Source organism: Strix aluco, chromosome 3 (genome assembly GCF_031877795.1).
Source record: "Strix aluco isolate bStrAlu1 chromosome 3, bStrAlu1.hap1, whole genome shotgun sequence".
NCBI classification, from domain to species: Eukaryota; Metazoa; Chordata; class Aves; order Strigiformes; family Strigidae; genus Strix; species Strix aluco.
The window spans coordinates 21506143-21531288 of record NC_133933.1 but is presented as its reverse complement, the minus strand read 5'-3'; the positions used below and the strand labels follow the sequence as shown (position 1 = coordinate 21531288).

The 25146-nt window shown below is 42.0% G+C and overlaps 2 protein-coding genes across 5 annotated transcripts in view; one reads left to right on the top strand and one right to left on the bottom strand.

Moving 5' to 3' along the window:
* The first annotated feature begins 2088 nt into the window (after window positions 1–2088).
* MSH6 (mutS homolog 6) lies at window positions 2089–17133 on the top strand. 2 transcript variants are annotated; one of them, XM_074817691.1, is made up of 10 exons: window positions 2089–2402; window positions 3615–3817; window positions 6546–6721; window positions 8250–10791; window positions 12159–12424; window positions 13030–13147; window positions 15306–15395; window positions 15994–16148; window positions 16285–16484; window positions 16964–17133. In XM_074817691.1, the coding sequence occupies exons 1-10, from the start codon at window positions 2113–2115 to the stop codon at window positions 17043–17045; spliced, it is 4122 nt and encodes a 1373-aa protein (XP_074673792.1). In that variant the 5' UTR covers window positions 2089–2112; the 3' UTR covers window positions 17046–17133. The 2 variants fall into 2 exon arrangements, with proteins under 2 accessions (XP_074673792.1, XP_074673791.1); XM_074817690.1 differs by having other exon boundaries at window positions 8247–10791.
* FBXO11 (F-box protein 11) overlaps window positions 17100–25146 on the bottom strand; it is a 78712-nt gene continuing 70665 nt past the window's right edge. For all 3 annotated transcript variants that reach the window (XM_074817692.1, XM_074817694.1, XM_074817693.1), the window contains exons 13-23: window positions 25033–25118; window positions 24857–24951; window positions 23661–23783; window positions 23469–23554; window positions 23033–23109; window positions 22778–22921; window positions 21735–21845; window positions 20479–20586; window positions 19014–19122; window positions 18511–18609; window positions 17100–18432 (exon numbers count right to left, since the gene is read on the bottom strand). In XM_074817692.1, the coding sequence (XP_074673793.1) occupies window positions 18303–18432; window positions 18511–18609; window positions 19014–19122; window positions 20479–20586; window positions 21735–21845; window positions 22778–22921; window positions 23033–23109; window positions 23469–23554; window positions 23661–23783; window positions 24857–24951; window positions 25033–25118 (1168 nt within the window). In that variant the 3' untranslated portion in view covers window positions 17100–18302. The remainder of the gene's footprint in view (window positions 18433–18510; window positions 18610–19013; window positions 19123–20478; window positions 20587–21734; window positions 21846–22777; window positions 22922–23032; window positions 23110–23468; window positions 23555–23660; window positions 23784–24856; window positions 24952–25032; window positions 25119–25146) is intronic.

Below are 25146 nucleotides of genomic sequence, written 5' to 3'. Positions count from 1 at the left end.
ACCGCACCACACAGCTTGGTGTCGTTGGCTGAGGGTGCGCTCAATCCCACTGTTTGTGTCACCAACAAAGATGTTAAACATGTTACTGATTGGGCACAACTGTGGAGGTCTACTTCTTAAGACCTCCACAATCAGCAACATGCCCCTCTTCCAACAGGCACCAGGACTGACTCATATGTGCTCCTGCCAGCTTGGAGAAATCCCAGGGCTACCAAAACCGATCCCAACACCCAAGTGACTTCTGTGGTGCTCATACCATGTTGGCACAGGGGGGCACCAAATTCAGCTGACCTGTTTTTCTGTCATCTCCATTCCTCATATGAACTGACAACAGTCATCTCCAGGGAGAAGCCACCAGGACCCTGCTCAAAACAGGCTTCATCGTTAAAGACTGGGCCTGCTTTCAGCATTCTCCCAAGTTCTTCCCCTCCCTGCCTCAGCCCACCTCCCTGCTTCTACCTGCCAGATGGATGATCAGAGTGTAATTTTCCAGACTGTTACAAATTTAAATAGCGTTGCTTGTTTCCTGGAGACAATTGACAAAAATGTGCTACCCAAACACCTGTGCAGGTACCAATCCTGGCGAGTGTTTTTGATAGGAACAGCAATACCCATCAAGGGAGTTTTCCTGCAGCGTGTTCCACTTCCAAGCCCTTCACAGCCCATGTGTTTTGGAACCCCCCGGACAATTCCCAGGAAACTAAGTGCAGTTGTTTTTCTACTTCAGTTTGATGTGTAGCTGAGGACACATCAGATTGTTTATGAAAGCAACAGATGATAAACGGAAATTATGCTCTGAAATTAAACGGAAATAATTCTTTTAGAAGGAACAAGCTGGTGAAGTCCTCCAGTATCGTTTGGGTTTGCGTGACCTCTTGTGGCCAAATCCCACCTTGCAGTTCCACTTTACTCGCGGTGGGAGCCTGCCTGGAGCATATTTGGTTACAATTGTCCTGAACGGTAGGAGGGGTTTTGGCTTGCAATATTAAACGGCAATTTTAGTGAAAGAAAAAGCTATGCTAACAGACATCTAGTGACGGTAACTAATTTTCTTCTGAATTTACGCTGATAAAAATAAGTTCTTATTTTTGCCCTGTAATACTGTAGCTTAAGCAGACCAGTTATGAACCATGAAATGTTTTGCATTCTAATGCATAAGGAAATTGCTTTTAAAGGACATAGCCTTACTTGTGAATATGAAAAAAACAACATGTAGGAAGCGCAGAGGAAGAAATCCTATTATTTTAGCTGCCATTTCTTGAGGTAATGGCCTCAAGTTGTGCCAGGGAAGGTTTAGACTAGATATTAGGAAGCATTTCTTTACAGAACAGGTTGTTAGGCGTTGGAATGGGCTGCCCAGGGAGGTGGTGGAGTCCCCATCCCTGGAGGTGTTTAAGAGTCGGGTCAACATAGCGCTGAGGGATATGGTGTAGTTGGGAACTGTTAAGTTGGGTTGATGGTTGGACTAGATGATCTTCAAGGTCCCTTCCAACCTAGATGATTCTGTGATTCTTAGCTCTACTGTGCACCTGCCAGTAGAGCAGGCTGAGAAGCACCACCCTGCAGCCCGGCAGCAGGGCCAGCAGCTGCCCCAGCTCCTCTTCCCACCACGCCGTGCTCTTGCCCCCCTACTGCAGAAGCAGGACAGTTCTTCAGCGCAGGTGCCGCAGCTTCTCCTTCCCAGAGGATGTTTTTGTGGGAAGGCCCCAGCTCATCCCATCTCAGCACTAACCATAACCACCGCTGCGGCCTCGCTGCAGCCCAGGAGCGGGGTTTGGAGGGCTGTACTTAATAAGGACAGACCTCCCTGTGAGCTACGGCGCTCGGGGCGCGCCTGCCTGGCAGACCACGGCGCAGCAGGCCGCTCTGCCAGCGGCGGGGCAAACGCGGAGGCGCCGGCAGGGAGGGAGGGCCGGGGTTCGGGGGGCCGGGGCGGGCGCTGCCGGCGGAACGGGCCGAGGCGCTTGGCGGCGCCACCCCTACGGCCCCGCGGCGGGTTTGGCGCGCGCGCGCCGGGGGGCGGTGCCGGGGCGGCCACGCCCAGTGGCGGGGCGGGCGTTGGCGGGCTTGGCGCGCGCTGGCGGCGGGTTTGGCGCGCTTCCCGCCGAGGCCATGTCTCGCCAGAGCACCCTGCTCCGCTTCTTCCCCAAGGCCTCCCCGGCATCGCCCCGGGCGGCCGCACCGGCACCCGCCACACCGCAGGCCGGCGCGGGGATCCGCCGCCGCGCTCCGGGGGAGCAGAATGGCCGCGAGGCCGCCGCCAGCCCCGCCGGCGCGGCCAGCAACGGCGCAGCGGGCAGAGCTGCGGCCCGGCGCCAGGAGGCGGGGGACAAGGGCGGAGGGGACAGGGGCGGAGGGGACAAGAAGGGCGGAGGGGACGGCGCGGCCGCCAAGGCCCCCAGGTAACCGGCGCGGGGAGAGAAGGCCGCGGGAGCGCGGCCTGCGTGAGGGGCGGGAAGGGCAGCGCGCGCGGGCCGCCGCGGGAGGGGGGCGGGTACTACCGCCGGCGGCGTTAGAGCGGGACCCCTCAGGGCGCGGAAGAGCCGGTGTCCCTCCATCTCCCCGGCCGGCCGTTCCCCCCGGGAGACGGTGGCCGCCCGCCGCCGCCTGGGCCCGCCGGGGCCTTCCCGTCGCGGGGGGAGCTGCAGCCAGCCCCGCGCCTCCGGGCGCCTCACGCCGTGCTGGCCGGGGCCGGTTTGGAAGCGCCGCGGAAGGGGGGCGGGGGGAGGTGTGTGACCTCCCCTGAGCGGCGTGTGGTGCTGCAGGCCGGCGGCCTTCTCCCCCAGCCGGGGTCTGGGGGGGCGGGGTAACGCCGATGGCTGCGGAGAGGGGAGCTTATTTTTAGTTTTTCCTGGTTTGAAATACATGTTTTCACTAGTGCCTAAGTTTCCTTTCTGCTCTGTGTCGTGTCGGTAATTGTGTCAGATGTCAGCTAGCTGCCTGTCACTGATTGTCTGGCCTACAGGAATACCCCTGTCATCATCAGTGGTAGAGTGTGGCAGTGGCTGGGTTGAAATCACCGGGGAGAAGGAGAGAGCAAATAAAAGCTGCATCGGGTGCTTTGCTGTGGAGACTGAGTTTTTATTTATTCATTTATTTTTTTGTAGCTTAAGGGTTTTTTGATGTTTTATTCATGCCCTGTTGAGAATTAGTCTCTACAGGAAAACTTGGTTATGCAGGTTGACAATTCATAATATGTAGTCTGCAATCCTTTTTTTTTAGTTAATGTCTGGTTGGACCCGGTTACTCTCTCCTCCTCCCTTAAGAAATCCACTAAGACTCTGGTTACAGGTGGCTCTAGATGGCCCAGCTTGAGCAGGGAGGTTGGACAAGATGACTTCCAGAGGTCCCTTCTGACCTCAGTCAGTCTTCTGTGACTATAAAGCTCTGTCTCTGTGGGATCCAGTAGAACTTGGAGGAGCAAATCCAAAAGATCGTTTAAGAAATGTACTGATGGTGATATAGAAGGACTGTATAATCCAGGTTCTGCCACCTAGGAGCCTTCCAAGACCTTTGGAGGGCAAGCTGCTTGGAAGCAGTGTGCAGTTACGTTTATGAAGAGAGCTGTTTTAAATGTTCATGTTCCTTAAACGATGCATCTGTTGTCTTTGCAGTGTCCCCTGTGAGTATTCTCCTGGTGACTTGGTCTGGGCCAAGATGGAAGGTTATCCTTGGTGGCCGTGTCTCATATACAACCATCCGACTGAGGGAACAATAGTCAGAGGAAAAGGAAAATCCACTCGTGTCCATGTACAGTTTTTTGATGACAGCCCTACAAGGGGCTGGGTCAGTATTAAATATCTGAGGCCATATAAAGGTAAGAGATATAAATAAAACTTTCTGAAATGGAAATAAGTTTTTGGAAAGTTTTTCCAAAACTTGTTTTGGAAAAATAGGCATGGAGTATAGGGTATGGTATTCTCCATAGAGAATGAGCAGCAAAACCAACATTAGTATTGAGTGGGAAAGCATGTTTTGGACTTTGTAAGTTAAAGCAAGTTTTTGAGGGTTACAGGTGTGTTTGTGGCTGTACAGTTCTTTAAACATAAAACACAGCCCTGTTGTTTAGAATAGAACACAAAGCTTCCTTATATTTTAAAGTTTTTTTCCTTTATTTCTCACATCAATATAAAAATCTAAAAAATAAATCCACCTTCAATTTTTAGCCCTCAAATCCTTAAAATATTAGGGATGTCAAACCAAATTTTTAAGCAGCTATTTGGGAACTGCAGTTTGTCCAGAATCAAAAGACTAAGTTCAGGATGTTAGGTAACTAAAATTAATTCTACTGTGGTGTTATTTCTTTTAAGCAATGCAGTACAGGGTTTTTTTAATAAAGTATATAACTTGAGAATTCAGAGTGTTTGTTAGGGTAGTGCTTGTAGTTACAGAGCAGAGTTGGTGTTTGTCATCTTGAAGGAAATGACTTAGATAACTAATGATAGATGTAATCGAGAATTAAAACAACATTTTGCATAATAAATCTTGCCTTATTAATAATCATGATCTGTTTTCCCCTTGTCTTATAATAAAAAAAACTGTAAGTCATTGGCTGTAAGTTGTCACATGTAAATCATGTTGCTGTAAACTGTCATCTTGTTAATCAAACAAGTGCTTTGGGTGTAATACAGCATTTTTGATACACTGTAGGATTTGCTTATGTCAGTGAAACAAATGAATTTAAACAGTTTCTTCCTTTTTACAAGTCAAGAGTTCTATCTCATGTGATCACGTGGTCATCTTTTTTTGGCTTGTTTATACCTAAATGTACTGCACTTAAGCCATAGTAAGTTTTAAATTAAAATGATATTGTTACTACCATAAGCATTAGCATAACTTAACACAAGTGAATTGGTCCATAGTTTATATGTATCTTTCCTGAAGGTATTTTAAAAGAATCAAATACATTTTAACAGCTTGCAGTTGCACTTAGCAGCAAATGCAGGTAAGGAGAATTGATCTGCTTATCAAAAGAAAATTGCAGATAAATAAGAAGTGTTCAAAACGTTTAAGCACAGAAACACTGGTCTATCTACCAGAAACGTAGTTAATGCAGAACAGAGTAAAAATATTTAAAATGCTTTGCTTTTGAATTCAGACAAAAAGCATCTGTGTATACAAAGTAAGAGTGTTGGAGTTTTGGGGTAAGAAAATGGAGAAGTTTCTTACATTGTGTTGTTGTTTGTAACTGAATAAATATTAGACATCACAGGCTAGATTTCTAACAGTTGGGTGTGCAAGAAGTGGAGTTACTTACAAGTTGGTTAGGTGAATATGCAGGTGTTGCACACTTGAGTATGCAGTGAAATTATATGATGAGATTCTTCTTCTGCCATTGTTAAATTGTCAATATTAAATGCAAAATATTTTTAGATTGTCTCACTGCATTTGCAAAACTAAAATGGAGATCAGGTTTGTTAAAGTGTTGCATTTGTGCTGTAGGAGCAGCTACTTGTAATCCATGCTTTGCTACTGCGAGCAGAAAGAAATGAGTGTGAGAAAGAACTCTGGCTCATTTCTGAGATCGTTGGCCTCCTACAAATCAGCTGTCTTTTGTCCACCATTGACTTAGAGCTGAAGCTTCAGTTAATAGCAATGTGTGAGGGGATTCACAAGAGCCGGTGTAAGGACCTATTCAAGCAGATCCTGCTGTTGTATGCAGCCAGCTAAACGTACAAGAGCAGAAAAAGGAATCACCCTTCCCCATCTATAGCATACTCTTGTGTCCCCCTTCTTTCTTTCCCCGAGTTGAATATATAATATGTTATATATACCATTCATTTCTTGAGCATGGCATTAGGATGAATCTCAGCATCTTTGGGGACCCTTTCTAGAAATGGGTGTGTAGGTTGGTTGACTTTGGTGTTGTGTTTATGTACGGTTAGTGGAAGGAAGAAAGAGGATGAGGGATGGTGCAGTTATTAATAGTAGGCTTTGCTTGATACCCTGCAGTGTCAGGGTAAATTGCCAGCGTGACTGATGATCAGCTAATCTGGCTAATCGGTTGGTGTTGGGTCTGGACGCCTTGCTGCACTTACAGGAGCAGTTTGAACAGCCAGCAGAGCTTTAGCCAAGAGGTCTTTGTCATGGGTGGCTGCCCATGACTTGAAGATAACTTCAAGGTTGAACTTACCAATCACTGCTAAAATAGCCTTGTGGTCTCAGTCAGGTCTGCTGCTCTGCTAGTATAAAGCGCTGCTTTTCAATAGGAACCATAGTTAGTGTGAGGGTGTTTAGAGCTTAGTTTAGAAGTATTCAGATGTGGTAGTGAGTTACAGAAATAGAAGCAATTCTTCAAGCGTTTATGTACTAGGCAGGCATTACATTTGTGACTGTTTAGACTTTCTCTAGGGGTAGTTTATCAGGCAGAATGAGTGATGGGCTGCAGGATTTAAGACTTTGTGGGAATGACTGGTAACAACACAATGTTAGGTAATTATACTAGTCTTGAATACATTTAAAAGTGAAGTATGAACACTAACTTAAAGGACGGGCTAAATGCTAGACTAACTTCAGTTTCTGAAAAATTATTCATGGTTTTACAGGTTCATCAGATGGGGAGACGCTGAAGGGAGGTATGTTTTACAGTACAAAGCCTGAAATTAAAAGAGCCATGGTGCTAGCAGATGATGCAATGAGTAAAGATAAAACTAAGCGGCTTGAACTGGCAGTATGCAGTGAACCTTCAGACACAGAGGAGGAGGAAGAGGAGGAAATGGAGGTAAAATTTTTCTTACTTGCCCTCATTTTCAGAAATAGTGCTAGAACCTAGAAGCTCTCTCTTGGAACTAAGCATGGAATATCCTGCAGTTCTCTGGTACAGTAATCACAGTTTATCTGCTTTTTTAATCATGCATGCATATATATCCATATGTCTCTTTTTGTACTGCTTCTGTGTTGTCAGGTCATACGCTGATCTTACCTTTTCTAGTTGGAGAGACAAGTCTAAGATCTCTCTGGTGTTCTGTGTACTAGGGACTGACCCCAAAACTAACTTAACTTCTCTAAATCTCTTCACCGATCACTCCCTGGGTAACCCAGGTGACCCACTTTCTCACTCATAAAGTACTTTTTTTCTGGTGCATCTTTTAATCTTCTCTGTCTACTATTCATATTCCAAGTTCCCCTAAGTTCAATCTGGTTTTAATTTGTCATAATATAGACATTTCTAACTTTCTGAGTATTCATCTTAAGGTTTTAAATCAGATTTTTGGAGCCTACCTTCATCTTGTAGAGTAGCACTAAAATACAAATTCTTGTACTGTTAACACCAATCTGTTGGTGGGGTAACTAAAAAGAGGTCTTTTATTGTATTGTATTCATGTTGTATTGCGAATGATTCAAATATTATTACAGTACCACCATATGCATTGAAATAGATTTCTTTGGAAAGGAATGGTATGAGGAAGCTGTCAGTGGGATTGTGGTTGTACTTACCTCCTCTCTCAGCATGGCCCATCTACTCTTTCTCCGGTGTGACATTGCCCTGAGGGTCAGGTGCCACTCCAGGCATTGTGTTATGTTCGTGGCAACAGTGCAGTGGGCACTGGCACTTTGTACTCACTACAGTCCTTCCACTGCTGTTTTTCTCCAGCACTAGAGCTGGAATTCTTAAAAATTTCAGGCTGAAAAGGCAAATAATGGAGTTTCTTTTCTTTCTCCTAGATGTGCACAATCTTCTTGTAGGTTACTATAAGGTAGTATGTTTGTAAGTGGAAATAGGTAGTTAACTCAAACCCCCCCCCCAAAAAAACCAACAAAAAAACCCCAAAACCCAAAAAAACCACCAACCCAAACAACAAAACTGTCCACAAAAAAACATGGACAAAACTCATATAGGCTAGTACTGAAAGGCTGCAAAACCCAGTCACATTTCTGACATAGGTCAGTAGGAAAAAATTAGAGAGTTAGCTTATGGAGGTATTTCTCCTTTGTGCTGTATTTCATATACCATAATGCCTTTTGTCCACTTTAAGTGTTTTGTTCATCAGCATCACTTATGCAAAGTAATGAATGAGGCTGTAAAGAATACAAAGAGGAGAAATTATGCTACTGGCCGGTAGTAGTTCGTTATCCAGAAAAAAATTTAAAATCTGTGAAGGTAAATGGAATTGGCTGTGGCTCTACTGCCTCTTGCTTGAAGTATCATTGCTACTGCATTGTTGCACATTTTTGTGCTTTTTGCAGCAGTGATACTTTACTTTGTAGCCAGAATTTTCTATAGGTAAAATAATCTATTTTTCCAGCAGATGAGTGAAAGTGCCTCAGGCAACAGTGATGACTGCAATAGTGAGGAGGATGTGAAGAGTAATAAGCGAGTAATGAGCAGGGAAAGTGCCATAAAAGCCAAGAGAAGAAGAGTGTTGGATTCTGACAGTGATCATGATGGCTCTGACGTAGAGTTCAAGCCTGATGTGAAAGAAGCAGCAAGCAGTGAGGAAGCTAGTAGTGGGGTGGATGAAAATGAATCTACTGACACAGAGACAGACACAGAGAGTGTTGCAGAAAGTCCCATAAAAGTCCCTTCTAAACGAAAGAGAAGAGAGATAAACAAGCCTGCTAAAAGGAGTAGCTTAGAAAATGAATGTTCTGAAACGCCCAAAAGAGCAGCAACGGTTTCTTTAGAAGCCAAGTCTAAGCTGACATCATTTGCAGCACCTGAAAGTTTTGAATCTCAAGCAAATGCTTGCAGTGGAGGCATCAGTGGCTTCGCAGCATGGGAACATGAAAAGCTTGATTGGCTGCAGGAAGGGAAAAAGAAAGATGCACACAGGAAACGGCAGGGTGACCCTGATTATGACCCGTGTACTCTGTATGTACCCGAGGACTATCTCAACAAGTGTACACCAGGAATGCGGAGGTGGTGGCAGCTGAAAAGTCAAAACTTTGATGCTGTGATTTTCTACAAAGTTGGAAAATTCTATGAGTTGTATCACATGGATGCAGTCACTGGCGTAAATGAGCTGGGCCTGATCTTTATGAAAGGTACTTGGGCCCATTCAGGTTTTCCAGAAACTGCATTTGGCAGATTCTCTGATGTTCTAGTGCAGAAGGGCTACAAGGTAGCACGTGTTGAGCAAACGGAAACTCCCGAAATGATGGAAACGCGCTGCAAGTCAATGGCTCACCCAACAAAATTCGACAGGGTCGTGCGGCGAGAAATATGCAGAATCATCACCAAAGGAACTCAGACTTACAGCGTTCTGGACTGTGATCCCTCCGAGAACCATAACAAATACCTTCTGTGCGTTAAGGAAAAAGAAGACTCTGCTGGACAACGTGTTTATGGGGTCTGCTTTGTTGACACGTCAGTGGGGAAGTTTTACGTCGGCCAGTTCTCAGACGACCGGCACTGTTCGAGGTTTAGGACTTTAGTAGCACATTACATGCCTGTGCAGGTACTGTATGAGAAGGGGAACCTCTCTGTGGACACACAGAAGATACTAAAGGGCTCACTTGTTTCTTGCATTCAGGAAGGGCTGATCTCTGGTTCCCAGTTCTGGAATGCATCTAAAACACTAAAAGTCCTTCTTGAAGAAGGATATTTCAAGGAGAAACAGAACTCTGAAAATGGATGTTCTCTGCCCTCTGTAATCAACTCTCTGACGTCGGAGAGCGACTCGCTGGGATTAACTCCTGGTGAAAACAGTGAATTAGCTTTGTCAGCTCTTGGGGGATGTGTCTTCTATCTCAAAAAATGTCTGATTGATCAGGAGCTGTTATCGCTGGCAAACTTCGAGGAGTATGTCCCTGTGGATATTGATACTGCAAAGACTACGAGTTCAAGTAGTTTCTTTGCCAAAACTGGCCAGCGGATGGTGCTGGATGGAGTCACCCTGATGAACTTGGAAGTCCTGCAGAATGGAACCAATAGAACCACAGAAGGCACTTTGTTGGAAAGGATTGATTCTTGTTGTACGCCATTTGGGAAGCGACTCCTGAAACAGTGGCTCTGTGCCCCGCTTTGTAATCCTAAATCCATCAACGATCGTTTAGATGCTGTTGAAGATCTTCTGGCAGTGCCAGATAAAATGTCTGAAGTTAGTGAGCACCTGAAGAAACTTCCTGACCTTGAAAGGTTGCTCAGCAAAATTCACAGTATTGGGTCGCCACTTAAAAGTCAGAACCATCCTGACAGCAGGGCCATCTTTTATGAAGAAGTTAAATACAGCAAAAAAAAAATTGCTGACTTTTTGTCTGCACTGGAGGGGTTTAAAGTAATGAATGAAATTGTTGATGTCATGGAAGAAGTTGCCAGTGACTTCAAATCTAAAGTCCTTAAGCAGCTAGTGACCCGCAAAGCCAAAAATCCCGATGGCCGCTTCCCAGACTTGAGTGCAGAGCTTAAAAGATGGGATACTGCTTTTGATCATAACCAGGCTCGAAAGACAGGAGTGATTACTCCAAAGGCGGGTTTTGACCCCGATTATGATAAAGCACTACAGGATATTAAAGCTGTTGAGGAAGATCTTCACAAGTACCTGGATAAGCAGCGCAAACTGCTTGGATTCAAATCCGTGCTGTACTGGGGGGCAGGCAAAAACCGATACCAAATGGAAATACCGGAAAGTGCAATATCACGTAATTTGCCTGAGGAATACGAGTTGAAGTCATCCAGGAAGGGATATAAACGTTACTGGACCAAGGAGATTGAGAAGATGCTGGCTGCAATGGTTAATGCTGAAGAGCGCAGAGATGCAGCACTAAAAGACTGTATGAGGCGTTTGTTTTACAACTTCGACAAAAATAGCAAAGACTGGCAGACAGCTGTGGAGTGCATTGCTGTGTTAGGTAAGAGGTTTTCTTCATTTTGACATAGACTAAAAACACTTTTGTACAGTAAATAATGAAGTCTGATCTGGGTAAGCAAAAAAGGCTTGTTGCCAGCTCTTAATTTGTAGTTTAAAAACTCTTGATTGTGATAACAACATTGATAATTAACAGTGATCACCTGTTTCCTTCCTGTCAGTAAATGGCAAGAACAGTTGCTGGGTCTTGGTGTTTGCAAGCTCTTTCTTCATTCCTGTTGTGTGATTGTATGTGTGCAGCTGAGTTTCTCACAGTTCAGCATAGCCTGGTGTGTCTCACTGCTGCTGGGATTCTCGTGTATGGATTAATAGCTTCTTATTAAATGAAGGCAGTGATGCAGATGGAGGTATAAAAATCGTAACCTGCTAGTCACCTCCCTTCCATCTGAGCAGGCTGCTTTTTCAGCAGCCTTTAAAAATAAAAAAGTGGTCATCGTCTTGAAGAAGATAACTCTAGTAGGAAGACTTCCCCAAATCTTCCTTAAATTTCTGGGGTAGAAGTCTCCTGTAGTCCCTTTTCAGGGCTGGCATACTCTTGTACTGTGAATTTGCTGCTAGCGTGAGGCACTCTGGGATGTCTTTGTTCCAGGGAAAAATGAAAGCACTCTCTGAATGCCACTGGGGCAGAAAAGGGAGGACAGGCAGGCAGCGGGTGTTGTCTAGGAACGGATTCTCTGAGTGGGCTGGGAGAGCTGGGGAGCTGTCACGTTAGCTTCACCACAGTACTAGGGCAAGTACTGAACTGATTTTCAGTACAGCGGGAGCCAGCGTTGTACATAAAGTCCCTAAAATCACATAACGTGGTCTCATTTTGTAGGTAATCAGCTTTTAGAACCTTAGAACTAGGCTAATTGAGGGGGGTTGTGCTGCTGCTTTCTGCTAGGCCAACAAAATTTTAATATTTATATAAATTTATTCTGGAAACTTTAAAGCAGTATTATGATTCTGAACAAAGTAATTCACTGTCACAGAAACTGATTCCCTCCTTTACTTATTTTGTTCCAAATTAAAAACCAATGCACGAAAATAATTTATATGTGTACATTACAAAAATAGCTTTTGAAGTGAAATTATGTGGATTTTAAGGACTTCTAAACTAAAAACTAGAGGGGAAGATTTTTAAACTGACATCAGTAGAAATCTGGAATGAATGAGGAAAGCCATTGTGAATATCCCCACCTTTCACTTGTTCTTCTGGAGTACTTCTTGGGTGTTTCTGTTAACAGGAAAATGGAATGGAAATGGAAAATTGTGTTTACAAAATTACTATTCAATGAGTAAAAAGCATTCCAGTGAATGAATAAAGAAAGGTGAAAGCGTGACTTACTGGAATTTCTCTTAATTTTATAGATGTCTTGATGTCCCTTGCTAACTACAGTCAAGATGGTGATGGACCACTGTGCCGACCTGTAATTCTACTGCCTGTGGATAGTGCTCCTCCCTTCCTGGAACTTAAAAATTCACGCCATCCATGCATTACAAAAACTTTCTTTGGGGATGATTTTATTCCTAATGACATCGTGATAGGCAGCAAAGATGAAGATAGCAGTAGTGAAGCTTCCTGTGTGTTAGTAACTGGCCCGAATATGGGTGGCAAATCTACGCTCATGAGACAGGTGATTAACTATCTACATAAGACCGAATGTGCCAGAGTACCTCTGTGTTTTGCATAAAGGGATTACATGAGGAGGTCCCAGCAGTGGTCTTCAGGGTGTGCAGCACAATACAGCGATTACACCGTAAAGACAAAATAGAATCTGGTAGAAAACGCCCATGTTTAGATAGTAGACTTTCTACTTTCACTTCCTTTAGTGAGGAGTAAGTTTTGTTTCTCTTAGGAGAGGTGGTTGGGGAAAAAGTCATAGAGGATCTTTTATGTTTTTCAAGTGGGCTTATCCAGGACTTGGCGTCATCTGGCAAAAGATGCTTCTGCAGGTTGAACGAGATGAAAATAGAGAACAGCAGCAACTGGGAAAGCAACAGGGAGTTTGCTTTATAAACACTGCTTGCTGTGATAACTTGTATTTTGAAGGCTTTCAGAGTAGTTTAGTCCTACTTGAGATTATGATGCTGCAGTCTGGAGCTGTTAAAACAGTGGGAAGCTTTATGTACTCTAGTCTTTGTTTTAGGGGAAATAAAGTTTCATTCCCTCGTTCTCTGTGTGGAACCGAAGCTCCAAGCACATAGTAAAAATTTAAATGTTTTAATGTTTGTTCTGCAGGCTGGTCTCCTGGTTATAATGGCTCAACTGGGATGCTACGTACCTGCTGAAGTCTGCAGGCTTACACCGATTGACAGAGTATTTACGAGGCTTGGTGCCTCAGACAGAATTATGTCAGGTGAGTTTCTGAAATCCAGCTGTCCAAAGTGCCTTTGCCACTGAGTGAGTTTCTTTTCTTGCTTTGAGTGGCAAGCTGGAAAGGGATGATGGGCTGTTGATTTTGCAGGGAAAACTGGGCAACTAATTTGTTGTCTCTCATTGTTCAGAGTAGAAACAATATTGTGGTTACACTTGTTTGATATGCTTGCCCTCCATTATTTTTGACTGACATGTAGGATCACTTTTTAATGAATTTTAATATCCAGCCTTCCAGCTGGATCCCAGTCAGAGGAATACCTTTTTGGATATTGTACAGCTGATTGTGTTCTACTTACACATGTATCTGAGTGTTCTCGAACAGGACAGTGATGTTCAGGTAGCTGTTGTAGGGAGTTGGTTTTGTACCTTCTTGCAGGGAGGTCCCTTGTTTCCATCAGAATGTCTGCGTTATCTCTGAAATCTGATGTTGTCAGACGATGAAGAGAGGCAGGCTTCCATCTTGGAAGTAGTTGACAATTCTTGCAGTATTTTGTGTCTTCCATGGAGAGGAAGACAGAAGGGGATGATGAGACCACTGGAATGGGAAAGTCTGCCTGTGGTAGTAGGCAAAGTGTCATGGGGCTAGAAAAACAGTATTTTTTGTGGTAAGAAGAGTGGTATCACAGCTCATTTAAGGAGGGTGCAGATTTTCTGTGATCTTTCTGCTGAAAAATGTGGGTCAGTGAATATGAAAGGAGTTAAGCCTACTGAACTTGTTGCACATAAGGAATTTGGAAGTGAATCATTCTGAGTTCTTAATTAAAAATGTTTACTCTTCCCCAAATCAAGGCTTTTTTTTGCAGCTAGAGAATTTTATTAAGGCTTTCTTTACCCAGCTATTTTCCATTTTGTTTAATTTCAGTACAAAAAGAAATCTTTAGAATGGAAGAGTACTTAAGTGCTTATGGTAGAAATAAACTGCCCTTTCTGCAAGAGAGAGGTGGTCTAGCATTTACAACTTTTTTTTCTATCAGATGAGAGCTATTCTTTTCTCTTCCAAATATGTGCACAAATGTTTTAACATTTCACATCATGAGGCTGAATGCTGCACAGCAGAACTAGCTTTGAAATCTGTTCTTGATGCATTAGTTTCCACACTGTGTAGAAATGAAAGCGCAGCAGAAGTTGTTCCGTGGCACTCACTTTGTAATGGATGTCAGTAGGACTTTTATGAAGTAAATTTTAAGTAGTATCATTTTTAGATTGCCTATGTAATTTTAGGGGTTTATTTTCTAAAGTCAATAAATGGTTATTCCTAAACATTGTTAAAAACATATTCAATCCTGGGTATTTCTCTAAAAAAATGCGTAAAAGCAGGATTGCTGAACACTGCTTAATAACTGATGTTGAAAAACTTATGGTAGGGCACAGCAGTGCTCATGCAGCCCGAGTACAGGAAGTAAATACTTGCCTGCTCTGAAATTACTTTAATTGCTGCTGCACGTGATTATTTGGAATGGACCCTACAAAGAACTAACAAATCTGGACTTTACACATGTGGATTTATCGTCTGCAAGGGTCTGAATAGTTGTGTACTTCTGCTTGTAAACTGCTAAAAAACAATTTCAGGTCTCTTATTTGGGTTGCTGGAACTCCTTAAGATGTTCAGTCCTTAGCAGCAGTGTATTTCATCATATTTCACTCGAGTACATATGAGTACAGCCTTAGTTATCTGAATAATTCATTACCTTATGACATCAACAACCAAAGCAGCATGTCTAGTCTTTTAGTCTTTTTTAAGATTTTTCTGCTTGCTTTTTCACACTGAAAAGCCACATACCTTAGGCCTGCCTTGTGCATTTAAGAGCAAGAAGGGGCAAAAGATTCTCCCCATCTTGTATCCTTTGTGCCTTTCTTTTGTCCAGCTGGTACATGTGACCAGTGCTATTAAAAGTCGACAGATAAGGCAGCCTAAAACTTAATTGTACTTGTGCCCATGCCTGTTCTCTTGAGGAACCAAAACCTGCTTTTTCTGGCAAATGGAGGGGCAAAAGCTTTATGGTTTTGTTCATCTTTGGTTTGCTGTCAAGTTTCATTCTAGCTTCACCAAGACTCTAGTGTAGATTAAATGGGGGTTCAGTTGTGGTTTTAGGATCTTGGACTACTTCATGGCTTTTCTTTTGTCATTTCTTTTAAAGGTGAAAGTACCTTCTTTGTTGAATTGAGTGAGACTTCCAGCATTCTCCAGCATGCAACAGAGCATTCCCTTGTTCTTGTGGATGAACTGGGTAATTAGTCTATTTTGAAATAGATGGAAATTAAATGTAAGATTAAAGACTAGCTCTAAGGTTGTGCTGTCTTAAGTGGTAACTTAAGTGCGCAGGGGCAGCTTTATTGTGATGCTCCTAACGTCGAACTGGGCAGTACCTATGTAATCCTCTCTAAACACGTATCTCTTTGGTGTCCTGGGAACTAATACACCACATCCCACCCCCCAATCGTTATTACCCTATTTCTAGCTGAGTTTTCCTGCTTTCCTTTGATAATTACTTGCAGCAATTCTCAAGAGAGCAGAAATGTCTCTTTCTGCAGTGCAGAAGAGAATGCAGTTGTTCCGGGGCAAATACTCAGGTCCTTTCACACTGATGCTGGTGGCTCTCGCTGACAAACAGCAGTGAGTAATCTTCCACACAGTGAGGAGGGAGAAAAAACAAACAATATAAACTGATGCATCGCATTTGTCTTTAGAAAAGCATCTTTGCTTCTGTTTGTTAATCTTAACAATTAAGGGGGTGTCCTATCTTCAGCAGCGAGTAAGCTATGGATTGAGTTTACTTTGCCACTTTTGGTTCCCAGTATGCCAAAGCTTCTCCCTTTCTCTTCCAGGCAGAGGCACAGCTACTTTTGATGGAACAGCTATAGCGAGTGCAGTTGTGAGAGAACTCGCAGAGAAAATCAAGTGTCGGACTCTGTTCTCCACACACTACCACTCGCTGGTGGAGGATTACTCGCACACCGCGGCTGTGCGGCTTGGCCACATGGTAGGTGTGACAGGGTTTTGCCTCGTGGCTGGCACATCTCACGCTGCGTGAGGTGTCCTGAGAAAAGGATGGGATGTTTCATGCATTTATGAGTCTGTAGCATTACATACACTGACTTGTAACTTACTCTTTCTAGGCATGTATGGTTGAAAATGAGAGTGAAGATCCAAGCCAGGAAACCATTACATTCCTGTATAAGTTCATTGAAGGCGCGTGTCCAAAGAGCTACGGCTTCAATGCAGCAAGACTTGCTAATATTCCAGAGGAAGTTATTCAGAAGGGGCACAGAAAAGCAAAAGAGTTTGAAAAAATGACCATTTCACTGAGAATATTTAGGTAAGGCCCTGGTTTTTCATTTTTAACTTGCTTAGTAGGCATCCATTTTGAAATTTGGGCAGTGGCTTTTGCTCATAGTCTCACAGCAGAGGGGGCAGTTGCAACTATTTTTGCGAATACGAAACGTACTTCAGAAGCAGTGAGGGAGGGCTGCAAGAGGGCAGATATGATGACTAATGCAGTATTTTAAGCCTTGGGTTGCTGTGCTAGTCTCTAGGGCTAAGAGCTTCCTTCGCACAGAGGTGCTGGGCTGGCTGCGAGCTGAGCCACGCCGCAGGAATGCCCGAATGAGCCCCGTGCCCACCGGGGCTGGGGCAGTAGCCCTGGTTGCCCCCCGCGGCTGCCTCTGCTGGCAGCCTTCGCACCAGGCGTGAAGTGGCACCCACGGCTTCTAAAGCTGGGTGAGTAGCGGGAAGCTCAGGCTCTGCCCCTTGGTGTCCGTGTTCCGTAAAGCTGCCTTCCTTCCTCCCTCCCCTTAGGTACCTGTGCCTGGTGGTGGATGGTGCAACGAGGGAGGCAAACGCTGTGCAGAAACTTACCGCTATGATCAATCACCTTTAAGAACACAAGTGGTTTTGTGCTGGCGGTTTCTCAAGAAGGTGGTATCAGACAACGTTATGATCTAATAAACTTTATTTTTTAAAAATGACCATTTTTCCATTGTCTTTCCTAGGAAATTAAACCCTTTAATTCTTACCTACCCTCTACATAATGGTTATTGAGTACTCCACAATATATTAAGTCTAGATGTTATGGTACATGCATACACTTTCAGGCTGTTGATTACCCACTGTCACCAATACACATAAATGGAAAAAAGCTATGAAACTGTATAGGGCTGTATATATACTTGTCTCAGCTTCATTAGAGCAGGAAATTGCTGTGATTTCCAGCAGGTTATGTAAGTAATGTCCGGACTGTTCAAAAAAAACTATGAACAGAGTAAAATACAAGACTGTTTTGAGGAGACTTTCTACTGTGTACTTTAAAACATAGTAAAATTTCTTTCACAAAACTTAGTTACATGGGTACTTTGTTTTATAGTGCATTATAGTCTAGGAAGTCTCATTAAAACACTCGCTTTTTTTGTTAGGGTGGTTTGAGTACAGACTATTGCTGGGGCAGGGAAGGAGATTATTCTAACTTCAGAGGACACCAGAAAAATTGCTGGATATAATTTAAGATTAGTGTTTTCTCTTTCATAGAAAGAACGTACATACTGGGACATGAGTACAGTTACAGCAAGTCTAGGTGTGCTAACAAAACAGGACACATTCAAGTACAATAAGATTTTTTTGCTTGAAATTAGAAACAAACTACATGAGATTAAAGCATTAAAATCATATTTCTCAATCTGAATAAATGTTAAAAAAATCAAAAGAAATGCAGAAGTGCTAGCTCACATTTTTTACCATGTTACAAAAGCAATTGGTACCCATGTCCATAAAGGCAGCAACAAAGAATGCTGCTTGTCTACAGAATAGTACTACTGCAAATTGGACTGCGTTTCAATGCTACTTGTAAAAACACCAGCTTTCAGAAGTTGGTATCTGTACAAAATTGCAGCTTATTTTTCTTCACTTCTGTCCCTTCAAAGTCTTTGTTTACACAGTAATGCTAAAACGCCCAGTTCTGTTATCCTGAGTCAACATATTGCCACTTTCTTTTTTGGTAGGTTGAGCTCCATAGTGTCAACACCTCACACATCCGCTTTAATACAGTCTCTTTCTGCAGAAATGGGCAAGTATAACTTCCTCCAAAAAAAAAGTTTTAACAGTTATGATATTAGAATGGCAGGACTTTCTTTCTGAAAGGAATTCAGTTGTGCTGCAATGTATTAGATTCTATAGGTGGAGCAGAGTCATATAGTGTATCTGTATCATGTGTAGGCTCTCCAGCAAGCGTACAGGGATTAGACAGTGTTCCAGCACCACAGTCACAGAAAAACCTACAAAGAGAGAGAGCTCTTTAGTTTCTACTTGACTTGCGTTATCACAGTCGCTCAACAGACTTGTTGGAAACATACCTATCATGTCTAATGAATTCTACGTCATGTCCTTGATGGCACTTCTTAATGCAGTTCACACAGATGGCATTGCGGTCCGTGGTGTTGCAGGTGTGACATCTGCAGTGAAACGCGTCGCGTTAGGCGGGAATCAAACGGAGGAGCTGAGTAAAGGGCTGGGGAGGGCGTGGGGGCAGAACAGCACTAAAGAAAGGACGTGCATAGGACTCTCAAACTTGGGAGTTTTACGTGAACTTGGATTTCATGGCATACTTTTGGTTGCTTGTTTCAAAAAAGCAGTTCTGCTGTATAACCCTTTAGGCTCAGGTTCACAGTAGCGATACGTTTTCCTTGAGCCCCCAGAAAATTCAAGACCCAGGGAACTTGTTTAATCCTCTTCTGTTGCAAGTGAGGAAGAGCACACATTTGTGTGTTAACAGACATACCGCAACTGTTTTAGGGGTCTTGCTAAAGGAGAAATTGTGTTTTCAACTGTATGGAGGTGACAGAAAAGAACCTGTTACCTGTAGAAGTCGTGCATCGGATAGCTGGTGTAACTTGATATCTTATATAAACACTGGCCTCTACTGACAGCTTTTTCTATGGCATCTTGATTGTTCATTATTTTGTTGTCTGTTGGGAAGAAAAAAAAGCCAAGAACTAATCACACCTGGATCTATGCCTTTTTTTTCTTGAGGTGTTAAAGTGGAGCCCCCTCCCACCCCCAGCCTTTTGAAGGGCTAAACCCGTTATGAAGTTAGTTCTACTCCTGCATTTTAGTTTTGGCATTTAAGCGTATCAAATCCTCAATGCCGGATGCCCAGAAAGTGCAGTGCACTCCTTGGATCAGAAAAACTGTTCCCCTTTGCATGCGCTTCATGAAATACCTGATAAATCTTCATTTAAATATTCTCTGTGAACAAATGGTTAGAGAAACAAGCCTTTCTATCAGGCTTAAGTTTTCTGTTGAGAAGTCTGAAACCCAGATGTCTGAAAGCCTCTTGTCTACCAGAAGGACTTTTGCACATCCCTTAGAAAGCAGAAAAGCATAGCCTTTCCCCTGGGGGAGTTTAAGAATAAGGCACTTGTCAACACAACAGAAGTGGGAATTAGGTCTGACCACCTCCAGCATTTGAAAGATGTGTCCGAGGCATGGCGGATTTGATAATCCTCTCTGTTACTCAGCTACTACATCTTCTGTCAAGTCCCAAAGGACACCTCAAAACTCATTTGGTGGGCTCCCAGTAGCGCCACAGCACTGACTGATGCCGTCAGTAAGCTGTGAAGCAGGGAGCCAGAGCTTGTGTTTTAAGTGGTGTAAAGAATATACAGGAAAAGGCCTAACAAGTACAGCCAAGCAGGTAAAAATTCTGCAAACTGAACCTTTTTCGTCTAGAGTAACCTGCTGGAGCTGGCTGGCATTCAAACCATCGCTCCACTCTCCTCCAAGAGGATCTTGTCTCACACACACTTCCCCACTATACATGGAAATTTTATGTACGTAAATTGTTTCTATCTTCTGACAAAAGTGATTCGGGATTGTGACTATTCATGCTTGTAGATCCTAAAAGCCAGGTTAGGCATGTTTCTTTACTGACACTTGTTTTCAGATCTATGACAAAAGACTTTGCATTATACTAACTTAGAATTGATTGGAATTTGAGGTGGGCCAAAGACCAGTAACCAGTTCAGAAACAATTTTGAGACAGAAGAGCTAATAACAGAGTTTTAGTATGACAGGAAAACCATAAATTACCTTTGAAAACGTCTGGCTGTCTAAAAATCTAAGATACCTTAGCTTGGCTTATTACCTTCAGTTGAAACTCTTAGTTTTTGTAACACTGTTTGTAACTCTGAGTCACAACTCAGCTTAAGGTGGTACCAAATCTGAGCCAAAAATGGAAAAAAATGGTACGATAAACCCAAAACCCAGCACCAAATAAAAAAATGCCAAGTGAACAAACACAACCAATGAGGACTCGGGCTCACCTTTCATTGTGACATTGACACCAGATGCTAGAAATAAACCTCCAAAGCGGTTGTTGAAAATCTGATTGCCTTCTAATGTCGCAGTTGCATGATTTGTTATTTCAATACCTTTATTGGGTCAGGGGAACAAAGGAGAGAAAAGAAAGTGGGAAAGTTAAATCCTTAGTGATTGTGCATTTGTACCTCTCTCAATGATCTATAGTTTGTTCATTTTTTAAACCATCATAAACTCAGGGGAAAAAAGGAAAATGACATAGCTAGAAATTGCACTGTAATTTGCTATAAAACTGAGGTTCAAATACTTCTGCTGAATCCTTTCAAAGAGCTACAGCTGGCATGCATGGTTTCTGGCAGTAACAATACACTATTAGTTTATCTGATAATAAAATGGTACTATGATCATGTATTTTCAAGGGGGATATGATTTTTGGGTGCTTAAAGCTGTCATCTTCACGTATATTTGAAAGTTCTTGTGCACATACCTTACCCTTTTAAAAATAGCTTTTAAAAAAAGTTCTCAAGATGGGCACCTAAAATTCATTTCTTTACATCTTAGCTTTTATCAGTAACCCGTGTCTTCCAAGTCATTTGTCCAGGACTGCTCTTGACAGCAACCTATCCTTCCCCCCCACCACACTGAAACAACACCTTTAGAGGCTCTTCTCAGAAAACTTGCTTCTTCTGAAAGAAAGATGGGAGAAAACTCAAGAATGCAATTTTAGTTGAAATGGAATGCAAGACGTATGGAACTGTGATCATTAAACAGTAAATTGCACAAAAATCACTATTAAACATTCTTCATCTCTTTTGAAGTAAGAAATGCTAATTTTAATAATTTTTCAAGCTTGTGGAGTGAGAAAGTTGAACTTGAGATGGAATTCAAATCTCTTTAAGGTATATTTGCTCTGTTTCCTATGTTTCAAAGCAGTGATAAAATATTCAAACCAGCATCCAGCAGATCAATATGCCTTAGACAACTTCATCAATTACTTCTAAAACAAAATAATGAAAAAGTATTTCACAAAAAAATGAGAAGGCAGAACACGTGTTGTTTCTCAACATGCTAGTAATTCCAGAGACTGCTGTAAAGATATCCTGACTACAGTTCTGAATTCTCAAATGATTATTCTAGAATACACAGAAGGATAATCTCTGTTAAAATGTCTAAATACTGTGGGGTAAAGAAACTGTGTTAGGTTTGTGAAGAGCTTATTCTAAGCTCTAACTCTTCAAAATTTGATTTGAACACCACAAACCTGCAGCAAAGCCATCGAATATTCGATTTTTCCTTAGCACAGGGTGGCTATTGGTGCTGATAAGAACACCGGCTTGAGCATTCCTGAAGATATCATTCTCTTCCAGAAGACCTATGACAGACCAAACATGACATCCGAGCTTGTTAACTTTTCATTACCTGTAATCATGCTGTGAAATATTTTCAAAATATCCCATGTACCATCATCCTGCTAATTCCATTCATTTGGGGAATACCCACCAACAGCACTGAAATTAATGACACAAGTTTAACGTAATTCTCCATGTATGATCATGTAAGTGTATTTTTTCAGTGTACAGAATAGAATTTGGGATCGTATGCACCAGTACAGAAAACTCTTATTTTTGAGGAAACACTAAGTCTTTTCACTTTCCAATTTTTCTTCAATTTTTCTGACATCTTTCTGTTCTTGTCTTCTACAATGAGCAGCTTGCCAAAGCAAAGCTTAACTTGCATTTTTGTTAGTGCAGGACAGGATTACTTTAAAATGCTTAACTTAAAATTAAAGCTCATTCACAGCAAGTGATTATCTACAAAATATCAGAAGCCGATAACAGGACACACAACAGTCAGGTGATTTCAGAGAAGGACCACTTCTAAATCTACAAGTATACAAGAGACTCCTTAAGGATCTGTCTTTTTTTTTTTCCCCCCCAAATCTTTGACACTGGCAGAACCTGAACTGTTCAGATGCATGATACTGGCTACGTGACTTGAATTCAATACCGTCTTTCAGTCAAATGGCAAAGCTTAACAAAAGCAGATGGGATAAAAGGACTGTCCTAAGCAGCAATCTAACAGTTGTCTTGGATGAGATTAATTACCTCTCTGCCTCCCACAGATTTCAGTATTACTGATGTAATTAAGGCTAAAAAGCATCAGTCTATGTTCGTTATAACTATTTTATTACTTCAGAAGACAAGAGCTAGTTTTCTAAAGAGCACTTTCAAAAGAACACTGCTTAATCTGAAATTAAACTCTTATCCAGAATATTCAGTATATGCCAGTAAGGGAAAAAACTACCTCTTCCCCCATTAAATATACAGATGCCTCCATCTCTTCCATCATGGATTTTATTTCTTCTTAGTGTAGGATTACTGTCTGTTTTAATCCATACACCAGCCATTGCATTATCAAAAATTTCATTGTCTTCTATAAATCCAAGCCCTAAAATTGAAGGAAGGGTGGAAAAAAATAAAATCAAAAAGGATAATAAACGGGAAGAGATAATATTGCAGAACATAAACAACTCCGGATAAACTTGAGAAACAAACCTACCAGAATTATAGACAAGAATACCACCATTCTGACCACCCCAGATCTTGTTGCGTCTAATTTTGGGGTTGCTTCCAGTTCTAGAGAGAAATATAAACAAAGAATTCATTTAAAAGAGTTTACTATCTCTCAAGGCCAAATGTTTAAAACACCTCTACAGAAGCACCCCATAGATCTCACTGCTTAAAAATCTTACTAAGACACATTTATTTCCAAACATGCAAACATATTTTGGCTTTACTGACTTCAGGGGCCACATATTCTAGTCAATATCCAGGTTGTATTAGTAACAACTTTCTTGTAGGTTGATGCAGAGGATATTCAGACATACTGAATTTCAAAAAAAGTTATTTTTAGAAACAAAGTGACAAGAACAGTCAAAAAGACACAAAAGAGCACAAAACAAGCTACGTCTGTTTTGACATAAGATACATTTTACCTTATCTGAACCCCTGAGTACATGTGGTTATAGATGTCATTGTCTTCTAACACGCCATGTCCATTGTCATAAAAATAAACTCCAACCTAACATATCAAGAATTAAATTATTAGTTCCAAAGTAATGAAGTATAAAAACACAGAAGAACTTTCTTCTCTATGGCCTCCTTGTGACCACAGAGTAAAAACTCACTTGTTTCCCACTGTGTATTCTGTTTCTCCTCAAGACTGGAGTGCTCCCTGTTGTCACCCAGACTCCAGCCAAAGTATTGCTGTAAACTTCGTTTTCCTCAATCACACCTTGTCCTTTTTCATGCTAAATACAAGACAATTTAAGAGTTGAGAAAACCTGCTAACTGCCAGTACTGTTTCTCTGGCTGTACCCATCCCTCCCCAACACGGCTTCTTTACCATAGCAAAGTAATTCTTTTCTATCTGAGTATGTATTTTCGCTTTTTATTTTACTTTTAAATAACAGGACATCATGATTTTGCATGTTTGCCATGAAACGAAAAACACTGCATGTACATCATTATGTTTCAAGGCTTTGCAGTAGTATTTGCACATCTCTGCTAGCTGTTGGTAGAAGAGGTACCTCCCCAGTGCCATGCAATCAGATGAAAGCGGTGGCACCTGGCACTTAAACCAACACCAGCCCTGTCCACTAGACTGACAAAAAATTGGCATGTCCCCTTAGGGTAACTATCTTTACCATGTGTTTGTGCATAAAAGTAAAGCAACAGTATCCTTGGTCAGGGTAAGCTGTTCTGGTTAGATTTATAGAATGAACAGATGAAGCTGCACACTCGCAGCATTAGCTGAATCTTAGGTAACTTCTGGCAGAAAGATACACAAATATTTCTCAAAATCGGATATCGCTTAAGGGAACCTGACAGCTCTTTCAGTTCAGTTAGCAGAGCCCTTGCACACGCTGGAAATTGTGTGTTATTTCTCACTTTTACAATACACGACTGTACAGCAATTGCAATGTATATCATCCTGAAGGCAAAAAGAAAAATTTTTTCTGAGGTTAGCAGTAAACACATTACACTCCAAAAAAGCTAAACATATTTCTAATTTTTTTTTAAGAAAAATGACAAACTACTATGAAAACTAAGCCTTTAAAAAGCTTTTAACCAAGAAATGGTGAAATTCTGTCATCTATCCCATTTTAAATTTTTTACTCTGTAATAGAAGTAATTTAGTGACATTCATAAAAGCCTTCATCTTTTAAATATCAGCACCAGCTTCAGTCTATTACAATTAACCTAGTCTATAATGTAAGAAATTCAGTCACTGTAAGTACAATCAAACACTTTACATTGAGTATCCTTTTCTGTTTATATGAACAGAGAACAAGTTTGTATGCCTGTTGTAGGTAATACTTACTACGTAAATTCCACCATGCTGCCCATCGTGAATCTTGTTGTGTCGAACTATGGGACAGCTGTTTGTCCGAATCTGTATTCCTGCTAATGCATTACCTGTTAACAAAAATGTTATTTAATACAACTTACATACTCACTTCTCTCAGAATTCAAGATGCAATAAGAAAGTTAGATTACCATAAATGTCATTTCCTTCAATAAGGCCTCTTCCATCACCAAAGATATAAACACCACCTTGATTCCCATTAAAAATTGCGTTGCCCCTGAGAAACAAAAGTATCCACATTGTGA

Excerpts from the sequence above, each read along its gene's own strand:
- MSH6 (XM_074817690.1), top strand. The coding sequence starts at position 2,113 with ATGTCTCGCCAGAGCACCCTGCTCCGCTTCTTCCCCAAGGCCTCCCCG. Across the intron at positions 12,425-13,029 it reads AATCTACGCTCATGAGACAG|GCTGGTCTCCTGGTTATAAT; the intron begins GTGATTAACTAT and ends TTTGTTCTGCAG. Across the intron at positions 15,396-15,993 it reads TGTTCTTGTGGATGAACTGG|GCAGAGGCACAGCTACTTTT; the intron begins GTAATTAGTCTA and ends TTTCTCTTCCAG.